We start from the raw sequence: 19,239 nt of genomic DNA on the forward strand, positions 1-19,239 counted from the left end.
AGTTCCCAGTTTGGCTTGACAAGGTATCCCTAGAGAAGGGAGCGGCTGCAGCCAGCCTGCCCTCCTCCGCCAGCTCGCCCCCAGCGCAGCCCCTCCGTGGGGTCCGGGGCCAGCCCCAGGCACTGCCTCCTGCCTTGCTCTCAAGCTGGGCCTCCGGTGACCAAAGGGGACCCCTGCTCTTTCGGTACCTCTTGGGGAAGGAGGCCTCTGGCAACACCTCTCCCGGCTTCGGTTTTTGCCATTCAGTTAGCAACCAGTGAGGCTAAAAAGAAACCTGCCACGACATAAAAATGGTCACGGTAGTGACGTACTCAGGCTATGTACAGTCATCAATGACTGGGTTATTCTGACTTAATGAGTTACCTTTCGTGAGCTGGGTTACAGTAACCCGCCTTAATTAAAGAGTAAAATAAATTAGAATAAACTACCATGAAGGTGATTAAAAACGAAAGCATGAAGTGTTTAAACCAGTATGTCGTAGTTAACAGGTGGAGTAGGCAAAAGATGTTCCTGCCTACACTTACACAGTCTGAGCTTAAGAGTGCAACTTGGTAAGCCATGGTAATTTAATAACTTAAAATCGTCATATTGATGCAAAAGCTAAGGATTCAACACCTACAGAGGCTGGTACCCTTCACTGTAGCTTGTTTGTTCTTGGAAATGGCTGATGCTGAGGGGATGTTACAGAAAACAGGATGAATGAAATCTAGTATTAAAGAACACATTGAACAAAGTATTTTGCAGACATATCGCCTGAATTATTAGAACGGGCTTGTGACTGGACAAAGTATTTAAACTACTCAGAAAGTAATTCTTGAAAATATGAAAAAGCAGATAATTGCAAAACATTGCTGTCCAACTTCAGTTAATGCATCTTGGAACAGCAGTGATGGTATCAAGATGAACTTAATGAACAGGAGAAATGGTGTGAGATAAACAAGCTATAATTCAGCAAGGACAAGGGTAACCTTCTACGTGTTGTTTGGAATAACTGATTGTGCAAACAGGGTAGAAAGTGACATGAAAGATCTGTGAATTACCATGTGCCACCAACCAAATGCCAACCACTTCATACAGCTGAGAAAAAAATGAATGTCATATGGGGATGGATGAACAGGATTGCCATATGCAAGATGTGTGAAATCATCCTCCTACCCTACTTGCTGCTGAAAGCCTCAGCCTGAATCCTGAGCCCAGATTTAGGCACCGCACTCCACAGAAGATGTGGAGCGGCCAAAAGCAAGAAGATTGCTGGAAGTCTGGTAAGCATAGTCTGAGGAAACCTGGGATGAAAGGAAGAGGACTGGGCAAGTGAGAGTGATCCCAAATACGCAAAGAAAAAGAAAATAAATTGTTTTCCAGATGCAGTGGATAAATAAGGAGGACAGCTGAGTTACAAAAGGGGAATTCAGGTTAGACATGATGCAAATGCTGTAGCAGTAGTGCAGTGAAACACAGGGGAAAGCGGCCCAAGGAAGAGACAAAGTGCAGGGCGAGAAGTATCTGTTAGGAAAGACGCAGTCTTGTCCCATGGCAGAGGGCAGATGACGTCTGGAGAGCGTCCCCCCCCCGGCTCTGTGATGCTGATGAAAAGTTAAAAATCCTCAGCGGCTATAAACCGGGAAAACTTCATTAATGATTTATACTAGTAAAGGGGTCTTGCCTGAAATGTGTCCAGTGTAATCATTTTTTCTATCTAATTTTTGCTTTTAGCCACGAGATTATGAGTAATTGCTACGGGGCTATACTGTTAGCCAAAAATCCTTTAGATTTCTAAAGGTCAGTTAATCTATGATCTAATCTGATGGTCACTGAAATTAACTGGAAGTAGTTCAGTGGGCTATAATGGAGGGTGGTTTGTGTCTCTAGCCTTCAGTTACCTTGAGCTAAACCATCCTTTACAAGTAAAACAACATATAGGCATGAAATAAATTTTGAAACACATGCCGAATCTTTCTGTTGTACTGCAGGAAAAAAAAGGAAACCCTGCCTTTCTAGCTATCTGCTGGTTTAAAACAGTTCTCATTAAAAACTCCAGAATGTCTTCAGTGCCTTCTGTTTACCTGTTGATATTCCTGTCCCTTGGGAGACTTTATGCAGCTGGGGAAGCAGGCAAGATTCATGTGAACTTGGCTGCTCTGTCTGGACTTGTTCACAGTGAAAGCTGAGCTGCATATTTGAAACTTACTGCTTTTAAGAGTGGAATACTTCAACTAAGCAAGACCAAAAAAAAAACCAGAGGAAAAAAAAGGAAAAGAAAGGCAGAGTTGGCGATACAGCTCGGCAGTTAAAGGAGCATTAAAATAGAAGTGTGAAACCTTTCATAGTTATCTGTAAGTCTTCAAGGATTTCAAGTCTCAGCATAGTCACTATTAGTGAATTAAAGATCTGAAAGGTTGTCCCAGTGAGCAGATGCTTTGATCCCTAAACAGAGCGAATATTTCATATTTTTGAATCGCTTTCCCCAGGTACTTTCGTTTCATATGGCTGGACTTTAGACTGCTTTTCTTTCTGTGTTGTTTCTTTCTGCTTTCTTTTCTGTGTTGCTCTTGCAATACATCTGGAAATCCCCTTCTATGTAATATTATATGTAATATAGACTACTTAGTTTGAGTAATTGAATTTTACAATACATCCACGGGTGTAAAAACCCACAAAAGAAATCAAAGACTCAGGTCAGAAAGCTAGCCGCCTTTTGACTCTGACTTTCTCATGCTGCATGTCCTCTAGATTAGGATACAGTTTAATTGTTTAATTTTCATGAATGTCATCTGAAAATGAGAGCTGATGTAATGTAGCTGAATTCTCTTTGTCACCGAATGTATTCTGTACGCTAACTGGTAGTGCGATGCACTGAAGCATAGTCTTTAATTAAAGTGCAACAATACCACAGCTACAGTACGGGCATGGCATAGGAACCTGGCGCTGGATATAAAAATAGCTGTGCTGAAACGTGTCGTATCGCTACATGATGTGACTAAGTCAGTGGAGACACTCTTACACTTGGAACCTGAAGTACTACTGAGCACTGATTTTCAGCTGGGGAAGCTGTGATCAAATCAATGCATGTATTATTCTCCACAAATGAATAATGGCGTGAATGAGGACATATTAAACACCTACAGTACACAAAGCTTTTCACACTGGTTATGAACCAAACACAAACAAAGAGGCTGTGAACTCTCTAGAGCTCTCGTTTTGTCTCCCGTGAAGCCCTCCTGCCTGTTCGGATACAATGCGCAGCGTCCCCACAAATGCCCTGGTGCCAATGGGAGAGGGCACTGATTTCGGGTCGGGAGCAAGCTGACCGCCCTTCTCTCCTCCTCCTTCCTACCCTTGAGGAAAAGAAACAAAACGAAACCACCCTGTACCCCACAGCCAGTGAAGGAGGTACAAAAACCGGGGAGATGACGACGCCTCTGCTGGCACCAGAGCCCGGGAGAAGCCAATGCCGCTTCCCTCGGTAGCCCTCCGCTGCAGGATGCGCTGACGCTACCCGGACGGGTCCGTCCCTGACCGGGGGAGGCAAAGCTCTCCACCCCAGGGCTGTGAAACCTCTCTACGCTCGCTCAGCCAACACAAGGGCTTCAGGAGAAACGCAACCCAGAACCGACCACCGCCTTTATCCCTCGGACAGGCGCCTGCCAAGCCAGGACAGCACCGCTCTGCTCTCTGAAGGAGCCAGCGTTCTCTAAACGCCCAACGCGCGCAGCCCCTTTGACTTGCCAGCACAGCTGACGCTGTCACTGCGGCACGGGGACCTCTGCAAAGGTTTCCCTCCAACGCCGGCCACCAAAACCAGAATCAAACATCCACAGCAAAGCAGCAGCTGGGCAAACCCTCTGCACAAGGCACAACATTTGCACATCCTTGCTCCTCGCTACCGCGCGGGCGCCGTGTCCTACGGCAGGGTGCTACGCCACACCGGAGCCCCAGGCATGATTTTAACGTCCCGGCGCGGTACAAACAGCTTAGGAAAAGAGGCCGAGTGGATTTGGCACGGGGCAGCGTTGCAGGGAGGAGGCACCGGGAGCCATGCAGTGATGCTTCGCTGCTCGCTGGGAAATGCGTCAGGGAGGCACAAACACACAAAAGAGAGAGGAGATAGGAGATAGTTACCTAACATGACGAAGGGGATTCCCAGGAAGGTGGAATTGTATTTCCCACCAGTGAGATTGATGATCCCAGCTGCAGTCAGGGTGGCAAGGGTCACGGTCAGCAATCCCAGCAGGCCAAGCCAGGGTTTGCTGCGGACACAATCCTGCATGGAGCAGCAGAGAATGGCCAAGGTGACCACAAGGACCAAGCTTGTGATCAGGTAGCGTTCTGACACCCTGCTCGTCTTCTGGAAATCCTCCTTTAGCGAAGAAGAAGTGAAAGGATACATTTTGACTTTCCTGTTGGATTTCTGGAAAAGTTCAACAGTGTCACAAAAAATGGATTCCCACTTCTCTGCTACCATGTCATTCAAGGAGTTGATTGCCTGCAAGTAGTAGGTGAGCTGAATGGCTTCTGCAGACTTCACCCGGTCTTTGCTGTGCACAGTAACCCCACCAAGCTGATGCCCGTTATACACTTCCCTGCCATCCTTTAAGTGAGTAATCGGATAAGTGATTGCAAAATTAGTTCGATTAGAAGAACGAGCAGCCTTTAATTCCTCCAGTACATGCACTATGTCGTCCACTATGCATGTCTTGTCATTGTTCAGGATACATATATGGGCAAACGTGTAATTGAAACCAGGTCTTTGAACTTGGATCCTGGTCACAGCAGAGTGCAACTACAAGGGAAAGAGAAATCACACACGTTATTCATCAGTTCATCTCGCACAGTAGCAGCCAGAACAACAGCGGCTCCTCACCTCCGTCCCTTTCCTATTTGATCTAAGCAACAGTAACAAAAGTTCTGGTGACTGCAGTATTAATAGCACACTCGTTGCAAAAAAAGGAAACATGCATTAAAATAGCAGTATTATTCCCCCGCGTCCTTTGCTGGCAACTCGCGTGTGTTGCGACTTGCATCTGTGCCACGTGCATCTGCCGTTTGGCCTCTCTAAATAAGCAAATTCCAAAGGCCCGGACCTCCACTTCCAAGTCATCCGGGCAAACGTAACAGGGAGAGCTACAGCCCGACCGTCTCCGGGGACACTGTCGTGCTCGGCATTGCCAAATTACTCTCCCGACAGACACGCTTCAGGGACAGAAGTCAGGAGAGGTGACCGGGGGTGCCCCGCGCGGGATGTGCCGGCAGCCCGGCAGCCGGCGGCAGCAGGGGACGAGCGCTCGCTTGGCGTAAAGGACAGGCCACAGCTGCATGCCCTACGTGTAGAGATTGTTGGCCTAGCAGGAATAAGACAGCTGGCATTAATTAATTTGCCCTCTTTTCCCCTCCCTCTTTCCCCCATCAAATCCTCAGCAAGTCTGAGAGCGGGAAGTAATGGCAGAGAACGACACTGGTTTCCTCCTCCTCCTCTCTCCAGGAGGCTGTGTTAATCAGGGGGGGCCCTCATTTTCGGGGCTGCCGGTTATTACCGCCCATTGTTTGGCCTAGCAGCTCCTAGTGCAGCCTCCTTCGTAAGTTGTTTTGCGTCCTTCTGAAATTTGCCGTGCCTGAACTCTGACCCAAAGTGCATTCAGTTATTTTTGAGCATCAGAAAGGCAGAAAAATTACCCTCCTTCCTTGAAAAAACACAGAAAACTCTCGCAACCTTTTCTGAATCCGATTTAACACAGAAGAAGGAATAAATCTAAAAGACGGTAAGGGAGTAGCCCCAACAGGCCGAGATGACAATCTTTTTCAAGAATATTGAGCTTGCTAATGTTGGGAGCCTTAGCAATGTGCAAGCTGGTTTTTTGCACGTTTTCCTTGCAAAATGTGGACGCCTCACCCACCACCATCACCAATTAACTCCTTCTGTGCCGCTCCAGTTGCGCAGAGAGTACCGAGACCTTCCGTAAGGATGCTGCTGAGGCCCTCGTGGTGCTACCCACCGCCAGAAGTCTGAGCAGGCTTTCCCTGCGGCTGTCATGTCCTTCATCGTGGGTAGCCACGAAGTTCAGGAAGGGGCTCCCTCTGCTCTTTTCCAGCCGGCACGGGGGGTTCCCGGCACCCCAAATGCTGGGGGGCCCTGCATGCCGCTGCGTACGTGCTTTGTGCACGGCTCGGTGAGATACGGGATTCTCTCGAGGTCTCGGCAGGGACGACGCAGAGGGGCACGGACCCCTCGTGCTGCCCGGTCCCAGCGACGCCGTGGACGCGGCAGCCTGCACAGCCCGGTCGCCTGGGCGGCCACGTCTGCTGCCGTGGGGGGAGCAAATCACCGGATCCGCTCTGAGGAACTGCAAGGATTTATCCTTCGGTCCCTTTTACGCCGAGGGAAACGGTCGTAGGAGCATCGCAAAGGTGTGGCGACACAGCCAGGGCTGATAAAAAAGAAGGAGAAGCCCTCCTTCACCTGCCAAGCGGGGAGACCGCAGCTCGTCCAGGGAGCTGAAGAGCCAAATTAAGAATGAGCATAATTTCTTTTCCTTAAAGGGGGAATAGTTATTTTCTGCCTTCAGATTTTCAGCAAGACAATGAAAACTGGCTATGGGGAGATGATTCCCTTTTTTTCTACTTGCTTATGCTGTTTTCCACTGCAGTCCAAAGAGGGCAGGAGGCTCTTATGCCCAGTAAAGAGGCTGGGATTAGGTGATATTTAATGGAATTAGTTCCTTCTGAAGACAAACACTGATTAAAAAAATAGAAGATACAGTACATGAGAGCAGTAGAGCTTATATACTCATCTGGTGGCAATGGACAAAATGTCTAATAATCATGGCTAAAATCCTGCATCTGTTGAAGTTAAATAATCATAATTACTTTTATGTGGTATTTCAGACCTATTTGCAAAAAAACCCTCCATTTATACGATACTATGAATCTGATTGTTTTGTGATTACATTGCATAATCTGTGGTGGGTATAAACTTAGTTACGCTGCCTCTGTTCCTCAGGATGATATGACATCATACAGGGAAAGATTAAAAAATTCCTATATTCTCAACTTGATTCTCTATCAGCTTGGGGGTGTATTTTCCACATTTGAGTAGTTTTTATTTTCGACAGAACAACAGTTCAATATTGACATTAGAAAGATAGGTTTGAGAAATGAACTGAACTAACAGATCTTTTCACAGTACTGTGAGAACACAATACCTGGCCATGATGAGAAGCAAAATTCTCCATTGTGGTGCGAGAACAAGTAACTGTCTGTGCCACAGGTTAGGGGCTTTTGCACAACTTTCTTCTAAAATGAAACAAATTAAAAGATTTGCAGGCACACACCAAAGAAATGAGTCTGTATGGGGAATTCTTCGTGTCTTTCCAGTTTGTTTCTGGAGCTGTTTTGGGGTACGAATTCAAATGTATGTCATTACAGTTTGGGGAAAATGCCCTGATTTACCTAATCAAAGACAGGTATCTGATTTTAAATTTTTTACAATGGCAGCTACTATATGGTTTTCATTGACAACGGTTGTAAAATCAGATGTCATATTAAGAAGTGCAGCTGAGGACAACTGGGAGGAATAGAAGGAATTTCCTGCCTGTATTAGAATCACAATACAACTCCTTCGGAGCGGATCCATCGAGTGACACAATGCAGAAGAACCTAAACTGTCATGCAACTTTTATGAAACAATGTGTGTTGCTATTTACCTACCCTGCCTCACTGCTGCATTTGCTTCCTTCCACATCTGAAGCACTTTCTTTCAATATTTAGGTTATAAAATAACCTCATCTGTCACAGCTGCTACTTCATGTTTAGTGAAAGGCTAGAAGCTAAATGTCATACCTAAAATACTCATTTCTTCTTGGAAATGATCGTTTCAGCCTCAGGAGCCCGTTCTGCAGCACTGGCCCGGTGCTTTCTGCGAGGCCGTGCTGGGCTGGACCAGGCGCTGCGCGGAGGGGACCTGCCCATCGCACCTCCCAGCGATGGGGCTTCGGGGAGAGAGGGGAGCAGGCAGCCAGCTCTGCGTCCCGGCACATCCCGGCAGCCGAGCAGCCCCCCGAGCCGGCTGCAAGCTCGTGCAGTTTAGAGCAGCTCTGAGACGTACTCCGAGCTTTGCCAGCGGCCACAATGTTTGGTCTCGAATTGGAGGCAAACAGCCAAAGAGGACGACCTGCCATTCCCTCCATCCCAACAACGTATGCTGAGCACTGCGCCAGCGTGCCCAAGGATTCAGCTCCGGGAAGCCTGACTCAGACTTTCGTCCTCAAGACAAACACATCACTTTACCTGCACTTTGCTTTTTCAGACCGGATCCTAGAAAAAACCCTCTGTCGCCTCAGTGCAGGGCAAGGGCGTGCTGCAGCATGGCTGCAGGCTGTCTCTCTCCCTTTGCCTGCCCGTGGCAGCCCGTGTGCTGCGGGGCTGCCGCCTCTTCCCTGCCGAGAGCTGCAGTCCCATGGCACTCTCCTCTCTGCTGCCATGCTGGGGATTCAACTGCGGCCACGCAGATTTTTCCACTCGCATCCAAAGCCCACACCCGTAGCCCCGGGTGACTGGCTTCCACAGAAAACAGAAGGTCCAAAAGGTTACAAGGGCACGTCCTACAAGCTCAAGGGATTACACGGTCTGCAACTTGACTTGCCTATGGTACACCAGGAGGTCCCCCAGGAAACTTCAGTTTGTTAACAGGAGATGGTAAAGTCTGTTGTGTGATGGGGACAACGTTAGCAATATGCTAATGCATAATGTATATTGTACTCCTCAGTGCAGCAGATTTTAATAGCAAGCAACCATATTCTGAATAAACCTGGCACCTAGTACTGGGACAAATGACTGACCACCAGATTCTCATTTATCCAGCTGTTTTCTTATCCTTACTGATCCTATTAGGAGAAAGGGAGATTTAAAGGAATAACAAAAGCTGAATGAATGGGCTTTCTTGAAGGGGGAGACATGCACTGCTTGCTCATCGCTCACAGCTTTTTCAGCTAGCTAACAGTGCAAGGAAGCAAAAAGCAGTCTACTGCTGAGATGCCAGAGCACTGCAGCATGAGAACTGCACAGCATCGCCTAGGCTCCCTTGCACGGTGGCACACTGTCCCTGAAAGCGCTCAGGCACGAAATAATAACTTCCACCTCCCACTTTCATCAGTGTTTAAACAGTGACCATCACTTGCAATTCCCCTCTCCCTTCCGAAAATGGTGTTTATATGTGTCCCGTACCATGGCAGAGATTTCTAGAACAGAGTTTTCCCTTCCTGCAGCCTTTAGCCATTCGCATTTGGTAACATCTTGCTCTTGGTCTTTTTTTTACTCCAAGTCCCATGCTCACTTGGTTATTTATTTTAGACAGAGAGGAAAGATGGCTTCAACTGGGAGACAAATCCCTTTCTGCAAATATGTCCAGTTGAGGGCTGTACTGATCTCAGGCCTCCACACCAAGCCACGTTTCAGCCTGTGGCACAGCTGACAGACGAGAGGTGGCAAAATCGCACTGCCCCATCGGCTGGTTTTGCCCGTGGGCCCAGGACAGGATGCCAGGAGACAAAACATAAAATCCCTTCACTTATCCTGGGCTAAACCATTTACTCCAGGGCCTCAGAGAGCCGCGGCTGCAAAGATTTCAAGCTGTTTTTGGCTGCTGGCCCTCCTACCTCTGCCATCAGCACAGGAAGGCAGGCGCCGGGAACCAGAGCCCCCCAGTAGGCTCGGTTTGGCTGTCCTGGGATGGCCAAGCCCCGCACCAGGCTCTGCAGGACGGCTCTTCCCCGTACAGAGCTTGGCACAACTTTCAGCAGTGGCAGCAAAGCTGAACCTGAAGGCAAAGGGGTTGTACTTAGCGATGTATATTCAGGACAGAACGAAAGCTTGATTTTATTCTTAAGTCCATGCAAAAGATGCAGGGAGCTACAAGAAGGGGTGAGGAAAACCTCTAGCCCCTTTGCTTTGTTGAGAAGTCCTTTCTTTAATTCAAAAGTGAGCAGGTATTACCAGGATTTTGTCAATTTAATCAGGTAACAAAAAAATCTGCAGCCTCCCTGTGAAGGAAACAGATCCCATCCCAGCAGGGAGGGGTTAGAAACTGCTGATTCATTTGCAAAATGGTCCAATCCCAGAAATCCTTTAAGCCCGCGTTACATAATCTGCTACCCCAATCAAAGCTATGGGCAAAGGGGACGAGGCACGAGGACCCAGCGACGGCCACTGGTGACCCACACGGGTCTCGCCTCGCTGGCGGCACAGCTTTGCTCCCAGGGAAACTCCATGGTGGGAGCGACAGCAACATGCAACGGGACACTTCGGTCTTGCCAAGCTTCTATTCCCAGCTCACGGAAAGACATCCTGACCCCGTGGGAGCTGGATCAGAGTCACAGCCACCATTTTTAATATTAAAGATGTGTACAGCTACCTCCTGCTTATCATATATACCACAAACGTGTTTGCTTTTGCTGCTGAGTGGTGACGTGCGGTGTTTTATAGGGGACATCGCTCATTGTAAGGACTTGACTATGCTTTGTCACTTGACGTACAGTCGATGAACGGCCAACTAGACAAAACTAGCTAGATATACGGATGTCCTCCTGTATTGCAAATGATCTGGCACACAGAGAGACATGTTTTACTCACAGGAGTAAGATCCTTGCAATGCCGTATCACTTTTTTTGTTGTTGTTGCTATTATTCGACTCTATTTATTCTTTCAGTCTACATCTGATGGTTCAAATTAAAAACGAACTTCACTCCAGCCAGTGTTGCCAACTCTTAAAATTTTTTTACTGTCCTTTTCACCAAGTCTATTTTTTCTCTGAGCCCTGGAGCCTGAAGTACTGTGATTTTTTTTAAAAAATCTCAGCTTCCATTAAGAAAAAAAAATGTCTCATGGTTATGCAGGAAAGCCTGAGAAGGCTCAAAAATAAAGTGAAGAATGAACTCATTATTTATTACTGCTTAAAATCTCATCACTGTTTTGGGTTCAGGACTGAAGAACTAGAAAGCAGGATGAAGACAATGATTTTAAATATAGGCTTCATTTTCATGTGAAGCTGGTTTACTCTTTTAGTAATTTTTACAGGTAACTTGTGCCAAGGAAAACGAAGAGGAGAAAAAGCCTTTAATGGATAGCTATAAATTTCTCCACTTTTTCTATGATCTCAGTAATCTCTGGCATTTCCTATCTTTGCAGAGTGCTTTTTTATTCACTTCAAGAGACAGCCTCAGTCAAAATGTAAAAGGGTTACGAGGGAAAAGACTTGCACAGCTCCCAGCTTAATTCACAAAAGAAAAAACACTGTGGGCTCTGCAGACATGGGCAGAATTAAACTATTAAGAGTGTATTTTCATCAGAAGAAGGTGCAGAGAGGGAAGGCGAGGGAGCCCCCGAACGGGGCTGTGCCCTGCTGTCGGTCTGAGACCACGGGCCCCGGGCAGAGGTTCAAAGGGGGCTGGTGGGCAGCAGCCTCCTGACCAAGCCAGCCTGGCCGAGGGATGGAGAGCGTGCGCACGGCCGATGGAGGAAGCCAACAGATCCCAAGGGCTCAGGATATACATTAGAAGTTGCAGCTGGAGAGCGTGCAGCAAGGATTGCTATCGGTAGCCGGGGTCTTTTTCTACCAGTCCTACAATCAGGTTTCCTGCAGAGACGCTAAGATACTAATCATGCAAGCTATCTATTTTTGCAACTAATTTTTTCACCTGTCCAAAACATGGTGACTTATATTTTCTCCAAACAATTTTCATGTAAATAAAATCTAAAAATTGTTCAAACTACAAGTCATCAACTGAGGGACAACTATTAGTGCTCCAAGTGGCAGATGTGCATGCATTTACATTCCATCTGACTTCCGACTACAGAAAATTGCAAGATACGATTTCTCTTTTCTAATCTGAAGTGGAGAAGCTTTTCTAATCAATACCGTCTTAATTCTGACAATCGCCGTGGTAATTCTGCCTGAATTTGTCCCACTGAGAGAAGCCCACTCCGGTTTTCGGGCCGGCACGTGCAGGAGGATGGGACGCCTGGGCAGCAGAAACCCCTCTGCGCAGCCTGGTGTGCAGCTCCGAGACTGATTTTTTCATGACAGGGGAAAAAAGATGAAAACTTGGCTCCTGTGGCTGATCTTGCATCAGCTCCAGCACCGGTGGCCTTCTCCACGCACCCCAGACCTCTCCATAAACAGCCCTCCATCCTTACACTGCTTCCCAGGGGGCTGGAGACACGGTGCAGGCTCTTGCCAAGGGCTCCTCCAGCAGAAGTGTGACCAACGGGCCCTTCCTCGCTGCAGGGAAACCTCAATAGCTGCAAGTTCACAGCCCGTTGCATTAATTAATGACTCAGCTTCTCGTTCTCCCTTCCAACAGAAGAGAGGGGGTTCTCCTGCTGTAAAACCCAAGTTAAAGGCAGGGCCCGGTCACAGCTGTTGGGAAGCCCAAACGTGGTCGCTGGGGAGCCCCGGCAGCTCTCCTCAAGCCTTGCGGCACTGCTGGGGCGCCGGTGGCCTGGCCTCGCTGGCTGTGAGGCACGGAGGTCCCCGGCCTCCGACGCCTGCCTTGCCCACTTGCTGCGCTTTCCCGGCGGGGTGACATTCCCCGTCACACACGTCCAGCCATGCATTGAGAAAATCTGTCCCCCATGCGCTCTGTTAGACGGGAGGCGAGGTCTGACCTTCCAAGGCAGGAAAGGCGATGCAACACGGGGTGCTGGGCGTTCCTAGCACCGGCTGCCTGGCTGGCAGCAGCTCGGGACGCGGGGTCGTAGGGGAGCATCGGCACCACGGCGTGAGGCAGGAGGGAGAGCGGAGGGGCCCCGTCCCGGCCGGCGCTGCTGGAGCAGGGCAGGGGGGCTGCGGAGACCAGCGGGATGTGGTCGTCGTCCCAGGCACGGGCAACTTCAGGACTTCTGCTCCAGCCGCTGGCCGGTGCCTGCGGGAGAGATCAAACCCTCTCGCCTGCAGCAACCACGGCGAGGAGCTGCTGCTGCTGACACCGGGAGCTCAGGGGGGTTTCTGCACATGCTTCCACGCTGTCCTTGCAGCATGCTATTTATCTTCCCTCTTCCCTGGCTGTGCCCAGATCTTACCTGCGTATCTTAATTCTCATCTGTTTTCGCATAAGATACATTTTAGCCCTGCAGCATTGTGCTGCTATGACAACAGGCTTGCACTTCTGCTGCTTTCACACCCTTGTTTTTCTTGTATTAGGACTCTTCCCCTCATCTTAACAGCCTTGCTTTAAAGACATGACTTCATCCTTTATATTTTTTTTAGCAGAATTCACTATTTGTTCTGTTGACTGTTTCCCTAGAGGTGTTTTTAGTTCCGGAGCTACCTAGAGAAGGTGGAGACCTACTATATCCACTGCTAGATCCACAGTTGACTGCCTGTGTCCAGGCATTCAGAAGTAGTCGAAGTTTGAAAACAAAGGGTGCCTTGCGTTAGCCAGGATCGCGACAGACCCAGCTTTCGGCTCTGCTGAACAACCAGAACCCACTTCCACCGACTCTGAAAAGAATGGCTTAAGCATGCCACGTTTGTACAGCAAAGCAATTGGAAATACCACAGGCACGGGAACATAAATATGGTTATTTCCTCCACGAGTTTCCTCACACGTAGCAAATAAGTGAGGAACTCTGGGAAGACCGTAGACAGAGCGTGCAGGCACACACATTAACAGGGACATAACAACTAAGGAGCTGAGAGAGGAAATAAAACCCCAACAAGTATGAGGTCTACAAAATTTTGAAGTTAAACTGTTTTGTTCTGCAGTAATCAGAAGTTATGCAGTTCTTAAATAAATGTGTCCTTAAACAGAAATACCTAATTTTACTATTTGCTTGCATGTTCAAATAGATATTTAATCAGCTATCTACATCTATTGATGGCCAGTTTATAGGAGAGGGGTGATGTACAAGCACTGTCTGAAAATATGTAGTTAGGAGAGGTTTGGTTAAAAAAAATAAATCCTCATCTACAGATTTTCATAGAGGCAAACTGCAAATACAATCCCCTTCACTAAGGCATGTTACATTTCAATCCCTTTTCATCTTTGCATCTTGTCATCTGAAGTGGAGTTTTTGCCAAAAAAATTAGTACTGTGTTACTGTTATAAACACAATAACATAAGTGGAAGAGAGGATATTCTTCTGCAAAAAAAGGAAACCTTTCATTTAGGAAAAAAAAGTCTTTTGTAGTGTAACGCAGTTAACTCACTGTAAGTATAGAGGAATGAACAGGCTCAAAAGGATGGGTGTCTCAAATTCTGGCTAAATCAGAATATATTTTCTGGGGTTCAAAAATCTGGCTAGGACTGTATTTCTAGTGAGTCTGTATGCCTTCAACCTACCAAGTTTCTACCTGCAAGTGGAAATACCACCATGACATGGCAGGGGGCTGCTCTAACACTATTTGTAGGTGGGCTTCTAGGCTTAGACGATTTCTACAGACTTTACATAATCATCCGAACTTCTGCGCGATGGTCCACACCAAATATCCCAATTATTTTTGTTTCTCCAAGCACTTCTTGGAAATACAGGGGTAAAAGCACACTTTCTTCAGTTAGGTGTTTTTACTTCCTCCCTCCCTCCCTCCCTCCCCCTCTCTCTCGTATAAGCACTATCTCTCTCTCTCCCCCTCTCTTGTGAAATCTTGAGCAAGAAAGGTCCTGTGCACTGACAGCACAGGATGCCAGCTGTGCCCTGTGCTCAGCTATAGAGCAGGTACAGTAGCAAGTAAAATTTCATTATTGCCCTCCCACAGTATCCCAGTCTCAGGATGCATCTCTTGCATATCCGAGACTCTACCGAGGCTTTTTGTTGGATCATCTATTCAGGGCCAGAGATTCAGGATATGTTTAGGCTTCTCCCTTTCTTCTGCAAATGACTATGCTAGCTGGAAACGCAACATTGGGATGGCAGGCCTAGAATGGTTTAAGCATTTATGGGAAGTTATGAGAACTACGGATGGAGATTCATACAAAAATAAAAAAGCAAAGGGTACTTGGCATCATCTCCAAGTCGAAACTATTATATAAGGCAGCCACATGCCTCCCTGCTAATGAGCAGGAGAGACCTTGTGTGGAGCAGCTTGTACATTCAGCAAGACCTGCCACTGTCATGTGAGCAGCCAGCGTCGCGCTGGCAGATGCATGCTGTCAGCGGGGAGTCCTACGGCAGCTCCTGCTCTGCGAGCGCCGCTTGGGATCTGGGCCGAGACAGTCGTGAGGCTGAGCCCTTCCCTAAATCTCTTCCCAGCCGGCCCACAGGGTATCGTGCAGTAGCCGTAACAGCAAGTTTCTCGGGCTGATAATGCGCCCACCAAGCTAACCAGAGTATTTGAGAGATGCCACTAAATAAGTTATTTCATTAACTAATTAATTGATTAGGATGTTAGAGTGATGAACTTTTGACAGTACCAGCTCTGTTTCAGTTTCAACTGCTCAGACCCCAAAACTTTGTATCCCTTTACTAAGGGGACAATAATGGAAGCTGACTTCTTCCTCTGCCGAAACCAGAGGAAATCTTCTCCTTCCCCTGCCACGTGACGACGGTAGCTGTAGCTGTTCAAGGCTCATTCCCTTCCCTCCTTGGCTGATGAGGTGGGATACGGCAGGTAAGGAAACGCAGAAGAGGTGCTGCAAGAGCAGCTGGCGCCTGCCTGGGGCAACCATCCTCCTGGGTCTCCCATCCTCCTGCTAGTGGGTGGAGATGCAGCAACAACCATGCGGGAGGAGCCAGTGTCCAACCCGACGCCTCATCTAAAGCAAAACCTCTCCCTCCGGGAGGTCATCCTTCTCCAGAAAAGGAAAGATAAGCAAATGCTGCCGTATAGGCTCTCTGCTCTGACAGTGCCTACACCACAGCATTTTCAGGAACGTAGGTGGGATTACTCCACCCAGGACACTTATTTACAAGCACAGCACTTTGAGTTGGTTGGCTCTGGGCTGGGAATGCCTTTGCTCCCTTCTCCCCTTCATGCAACTGCATATATATAGGAAAAGCTTGATGGCCACCTTTCCCTTTCTCCTTCCCTGTGGACACAAAATGATGTAGCCCTGCATCACCACGGATATAACAATATTGGAAGCTAGGAGCCCTCCCTCCTGTTTTGCTGTGCTTTGACCCATGGAGCCGGCCACAGGGTTGGACAGGCAGCTGCCTGAGCCTGGCTCTGCCCACAAACAGAAAAATAATTAGGACAAAGGACATAATCTATTCCGCACAAGACATACTGGAATTAATTAGACAAGTAAAGAGTTGGAAATAATGCATCAAATATGCCTGACAATGTCAGATTAACAGTAAGAGTAAACAGTCAAATGGCAATGGTGTTCATTATCTCCCTAAATGAAAAATAATCATTTTGTTAGCAAATTCTGTCTATTAAAAATGAGGCAGTGTTAAATACTGACAGAACTTCCTACGTTATAGCTCTTTCGCTGCTGTGATAAATCTTATGCAGAAGTTTGCTTGCGGAAAGATTCTGAGTACCATTTATTTGTGTGTCACTATGCTATTGATAAAACTACAGATCTCTAGAGAAAGCAGTACAGAGAAAAAAATCCATTATCATTATTATCCTATGACTGGGTAAATGTGCACATACTGGATGTGAATGCAATTCATGGTACAAGAAAATGAAGGAAAAAATCGTCTCTCTGGAGTTTTCTCATTCGCCAGTAACATTCCTGTTACTGTACTTAGCGAGTCGATGCTCATTCAATCTGTTTGCTGATTACTGTTGGGTAATATGTCAACAGCAAAAAAAGGAAAACATAAAATACCGAGTGGCTCTGTACTATAGTTCCGTATGTGCCTACAGTGGAAATAAAATATAAATAAATCCACTGTAACAGTTATTTCCTTGTTTAGTAAAGAGTGAGGTCTCCCCAAAGTCTCTTACAATAGGTATTTGCATCTATTTTCTCATTTTAGAAGAGACACTCCCTGAAGCGATTAAAAAGAATTAACATTGGCTTTTGTATGGGCTGACAGTTTGACATTCAGGGGGAAAAAAAAAAAGCAATGCTGAGTCTCCGGGGTTTCCACAAGGCAACAGGATTGAGCTAGCCACACCTCTGGTTATTTGTAAATGTTCCTTTCCTTTTTCTTGGGTGAACTTGACCCTCTTAAGACACGGTTTTTGCATCTGTCCTCCCTGTTTTTCCCTCCAAGATTGTTCGAAAGTACTGCGGTGTAAACTAGAGTACCAGCTTCCACAAACGCAGATTTCCGACATGTTATGACATATAGTACGGTGAGATGTCCTGTTAGATTGCGACTTGCACGCTCCGTGCCGCTCAAGTGACAAGGGAAGATGCTGCCCGCTCTAACTTGAACCGGCAGCACAGGCTGCACCGTGCCTGCAACCTACAGCTGAGCTGGATTCTTCTTCATCTATGCATGAAACCAGCGTTTTCTGTGATGGTGGGTTGGGAGTGGAGGGGAAAAAAACACTACCCGCTAAAAATAATCAGCCGAGTTATGTCATTTGCCTTCATGAGCAGCGAGAAGGAGGTTTTGTGCGACCCCTCTCCAGGCAGAAGTGCAGTCCAGACACAGCAGCAGCCCCCCAAAGCGTTCTCGGCAGCTCGGCAGATTGGTACCTAACTGTTTTTGAAGTTTGAGTTTATCCAAGCCCGAGTCGCCTTAACTCGGGAGCACGGCTGCAAGGCGAGTACGGAGGCACCGAAAAATTATTTAAGCAAGCAGCCTGCCCCTCTCGCTCACCCGAAGCGGATAAAACCGAGGCAGGGAAAAACGAGAGAGATAACACACAGGGGGGGAAGGCAGCGGAGCCCGCCGGCGCTGGCCGGGAGCGCGGCGCCGGCTCCCCGCGGCGGGCAGGCATCCCAACTGTTGCAGGGAGGTGACCGGGAAGCTGCGGCGGCAGCGCCCGCGGCGGGCGGGCGGGCGGGCGGAGGCCGGCATGCACGGGTGGGTCCGTGCGTGCGGGCAGGTGCGGGGACCGGGCTCGGGTCCGGCGGGGAGCGGGGCGGGATGCGGAGCGCCGGGCCGGGCGGGGTGGCGGTGCCCGGGGAGCGGGGACCCGCCGCGGTTACCTTGAGGATGAGATCGGTGTGGTGCTGGTCCAGCATGTTGGCCTTGCGGAAGGAGGTGATGATCACCCTGCCGTACCTCCCCGGCGTCTGCAGGTCGGAGTAGAGCCGGTGCTTGGAGCGGTTCACCGGGAAGAGGCTGTCCACCAGGTTCCTCTCGATCTTGGCCAGGCTGTGCGTGGGGGCCAGGAGGTGCTCCACGCTCTCCTCCACCTGGTAGCGGCTGAAGCTGGCGCCCAGCAGGATGGAGATGAGCACGGGCGCCGAGGCGAAGAACACCGGGTGGCTGGCGACGAAGTGGCCGAGCCGGGAGAAGGACGTCCCCAGCCCCCTGTGCAAGACCTGCCGCAACATCCTAGTGCGGAGGGCGCGCAGGAGGGCGAGCGCCGCGCCGGGGCCCCCGCAGCTCCCCCACGGCCCCCGCAAGACCATGGGGCAGCCCTGCCGGGCGCCGCCTCCCCGCCGGCCGCGGCTGCGGGGGGCCGGGGGCCGCCGCCGCCGCCGCGCGTGTGCGTGTGCGTGTGCGGTGTGTGTGTGCGCGCCTGCCCGCCCGGGTGCGTGCGCGGGGCGGCTCGGGCGCTCGTCCTCCTGCAACGCCGCCGTGCCCGAGAGGAGTTTCCCACCGCCTCGCTGCCCGACTGGCCGGCCCGCCGCCCCTCGCCGCGGCCGCGGAGCGGCGGCGCGGACCGCCGGGGGGGGGCAGCCCCGCCGCCGCCGCGGCCCCGCCGCCCCTCGCCGCGGGAAGGGGAAGGGGCAGGGGCAGGCGCCGCTCGCCGCTGCCGCCCCCGCCGCGGAGTTTGCGCGGGAGCGGGGCTGCCCGCAGACTGCTGACTAATCCCCCGGCCGCGGCAGGCGGGGCGGGCGCGGCAAGCCCTCCGCGGCGCCCCCGCCGCCGGCGCCCTCCGCCCAGGGGCGCGGGGCCACGCCGGGCAGCGCCTAGCACGGGGCGGCGGGGCGCAGCGCGCCGCCTCCCGCCGGGGCCGCCCCGCGGGCCGCGCTCGGGACGCCGCGGCGCGCCCCGCCCCGCCCGGCTGCCGGCCGGCTCCGCCCGCCGCCGCCGCCGCCGGCGGCACCGCCGCGCCGCCACATCCCCGCCCCGCCCGGGCCGCCGCCCCCGGGACGGCCGGGTAGCGCGGGCTGCCCGCGCACCCGACGGGCGGCCGGCGGGGCCGCGGAGCGGCCGCCTCCCGTGGTGGGG

At 50.0% G+C, this 19,239-nt stretch overlaps 1 protein-coding gene across 1 annotated transcript in view; it reads right to left on the reverse strand.

Moving 5' to 3' along the window:
* Positions 1-19,027, reverse strand: part of PTCHD1 (patched domain containing 1) — a 39,772-nt gene extending 20,745 nt beyond the window's left edge. Inside the window, exons 1-2 of the mRNA XM_075521188.1 lie at positions 18,045-19,027; positions 4,120-4,780 (exon numbers count right to left, since the gene is read on the reverse strand). Of these exons, the coding sequence (XP_075377303.1) occupies positions 4,120-4,780; positions 18,045-18,473 (1,090 nt within the window). The 5' untranslated portion in view covers positions 18,474-19,027. The remainder of the gene's footprint in view (positions 1-4,119; positions 4,781-18,044) is intronic.
* Positions 19,028-19,239: the final 212 nt, after the last annotated feature.

This window comes from Mycteria americana, chromosome 1 (assembly GCF_035582795.1).
Source record: "Mycteria americana isolate JAX WOST 10 ecotype Jacksonville Zoo and Gardens chromosome 1, USCA_MyAme_1.0, whole genome shotgun sequence".
In the NCBI taxonomy this organism is placed as follows: domain Eukaryota; kingdom Metazoa; phylum Chordata; class Aves; order Ciconiiformes; family Ciconiidae; genus Mycteria; species Mycteria americana.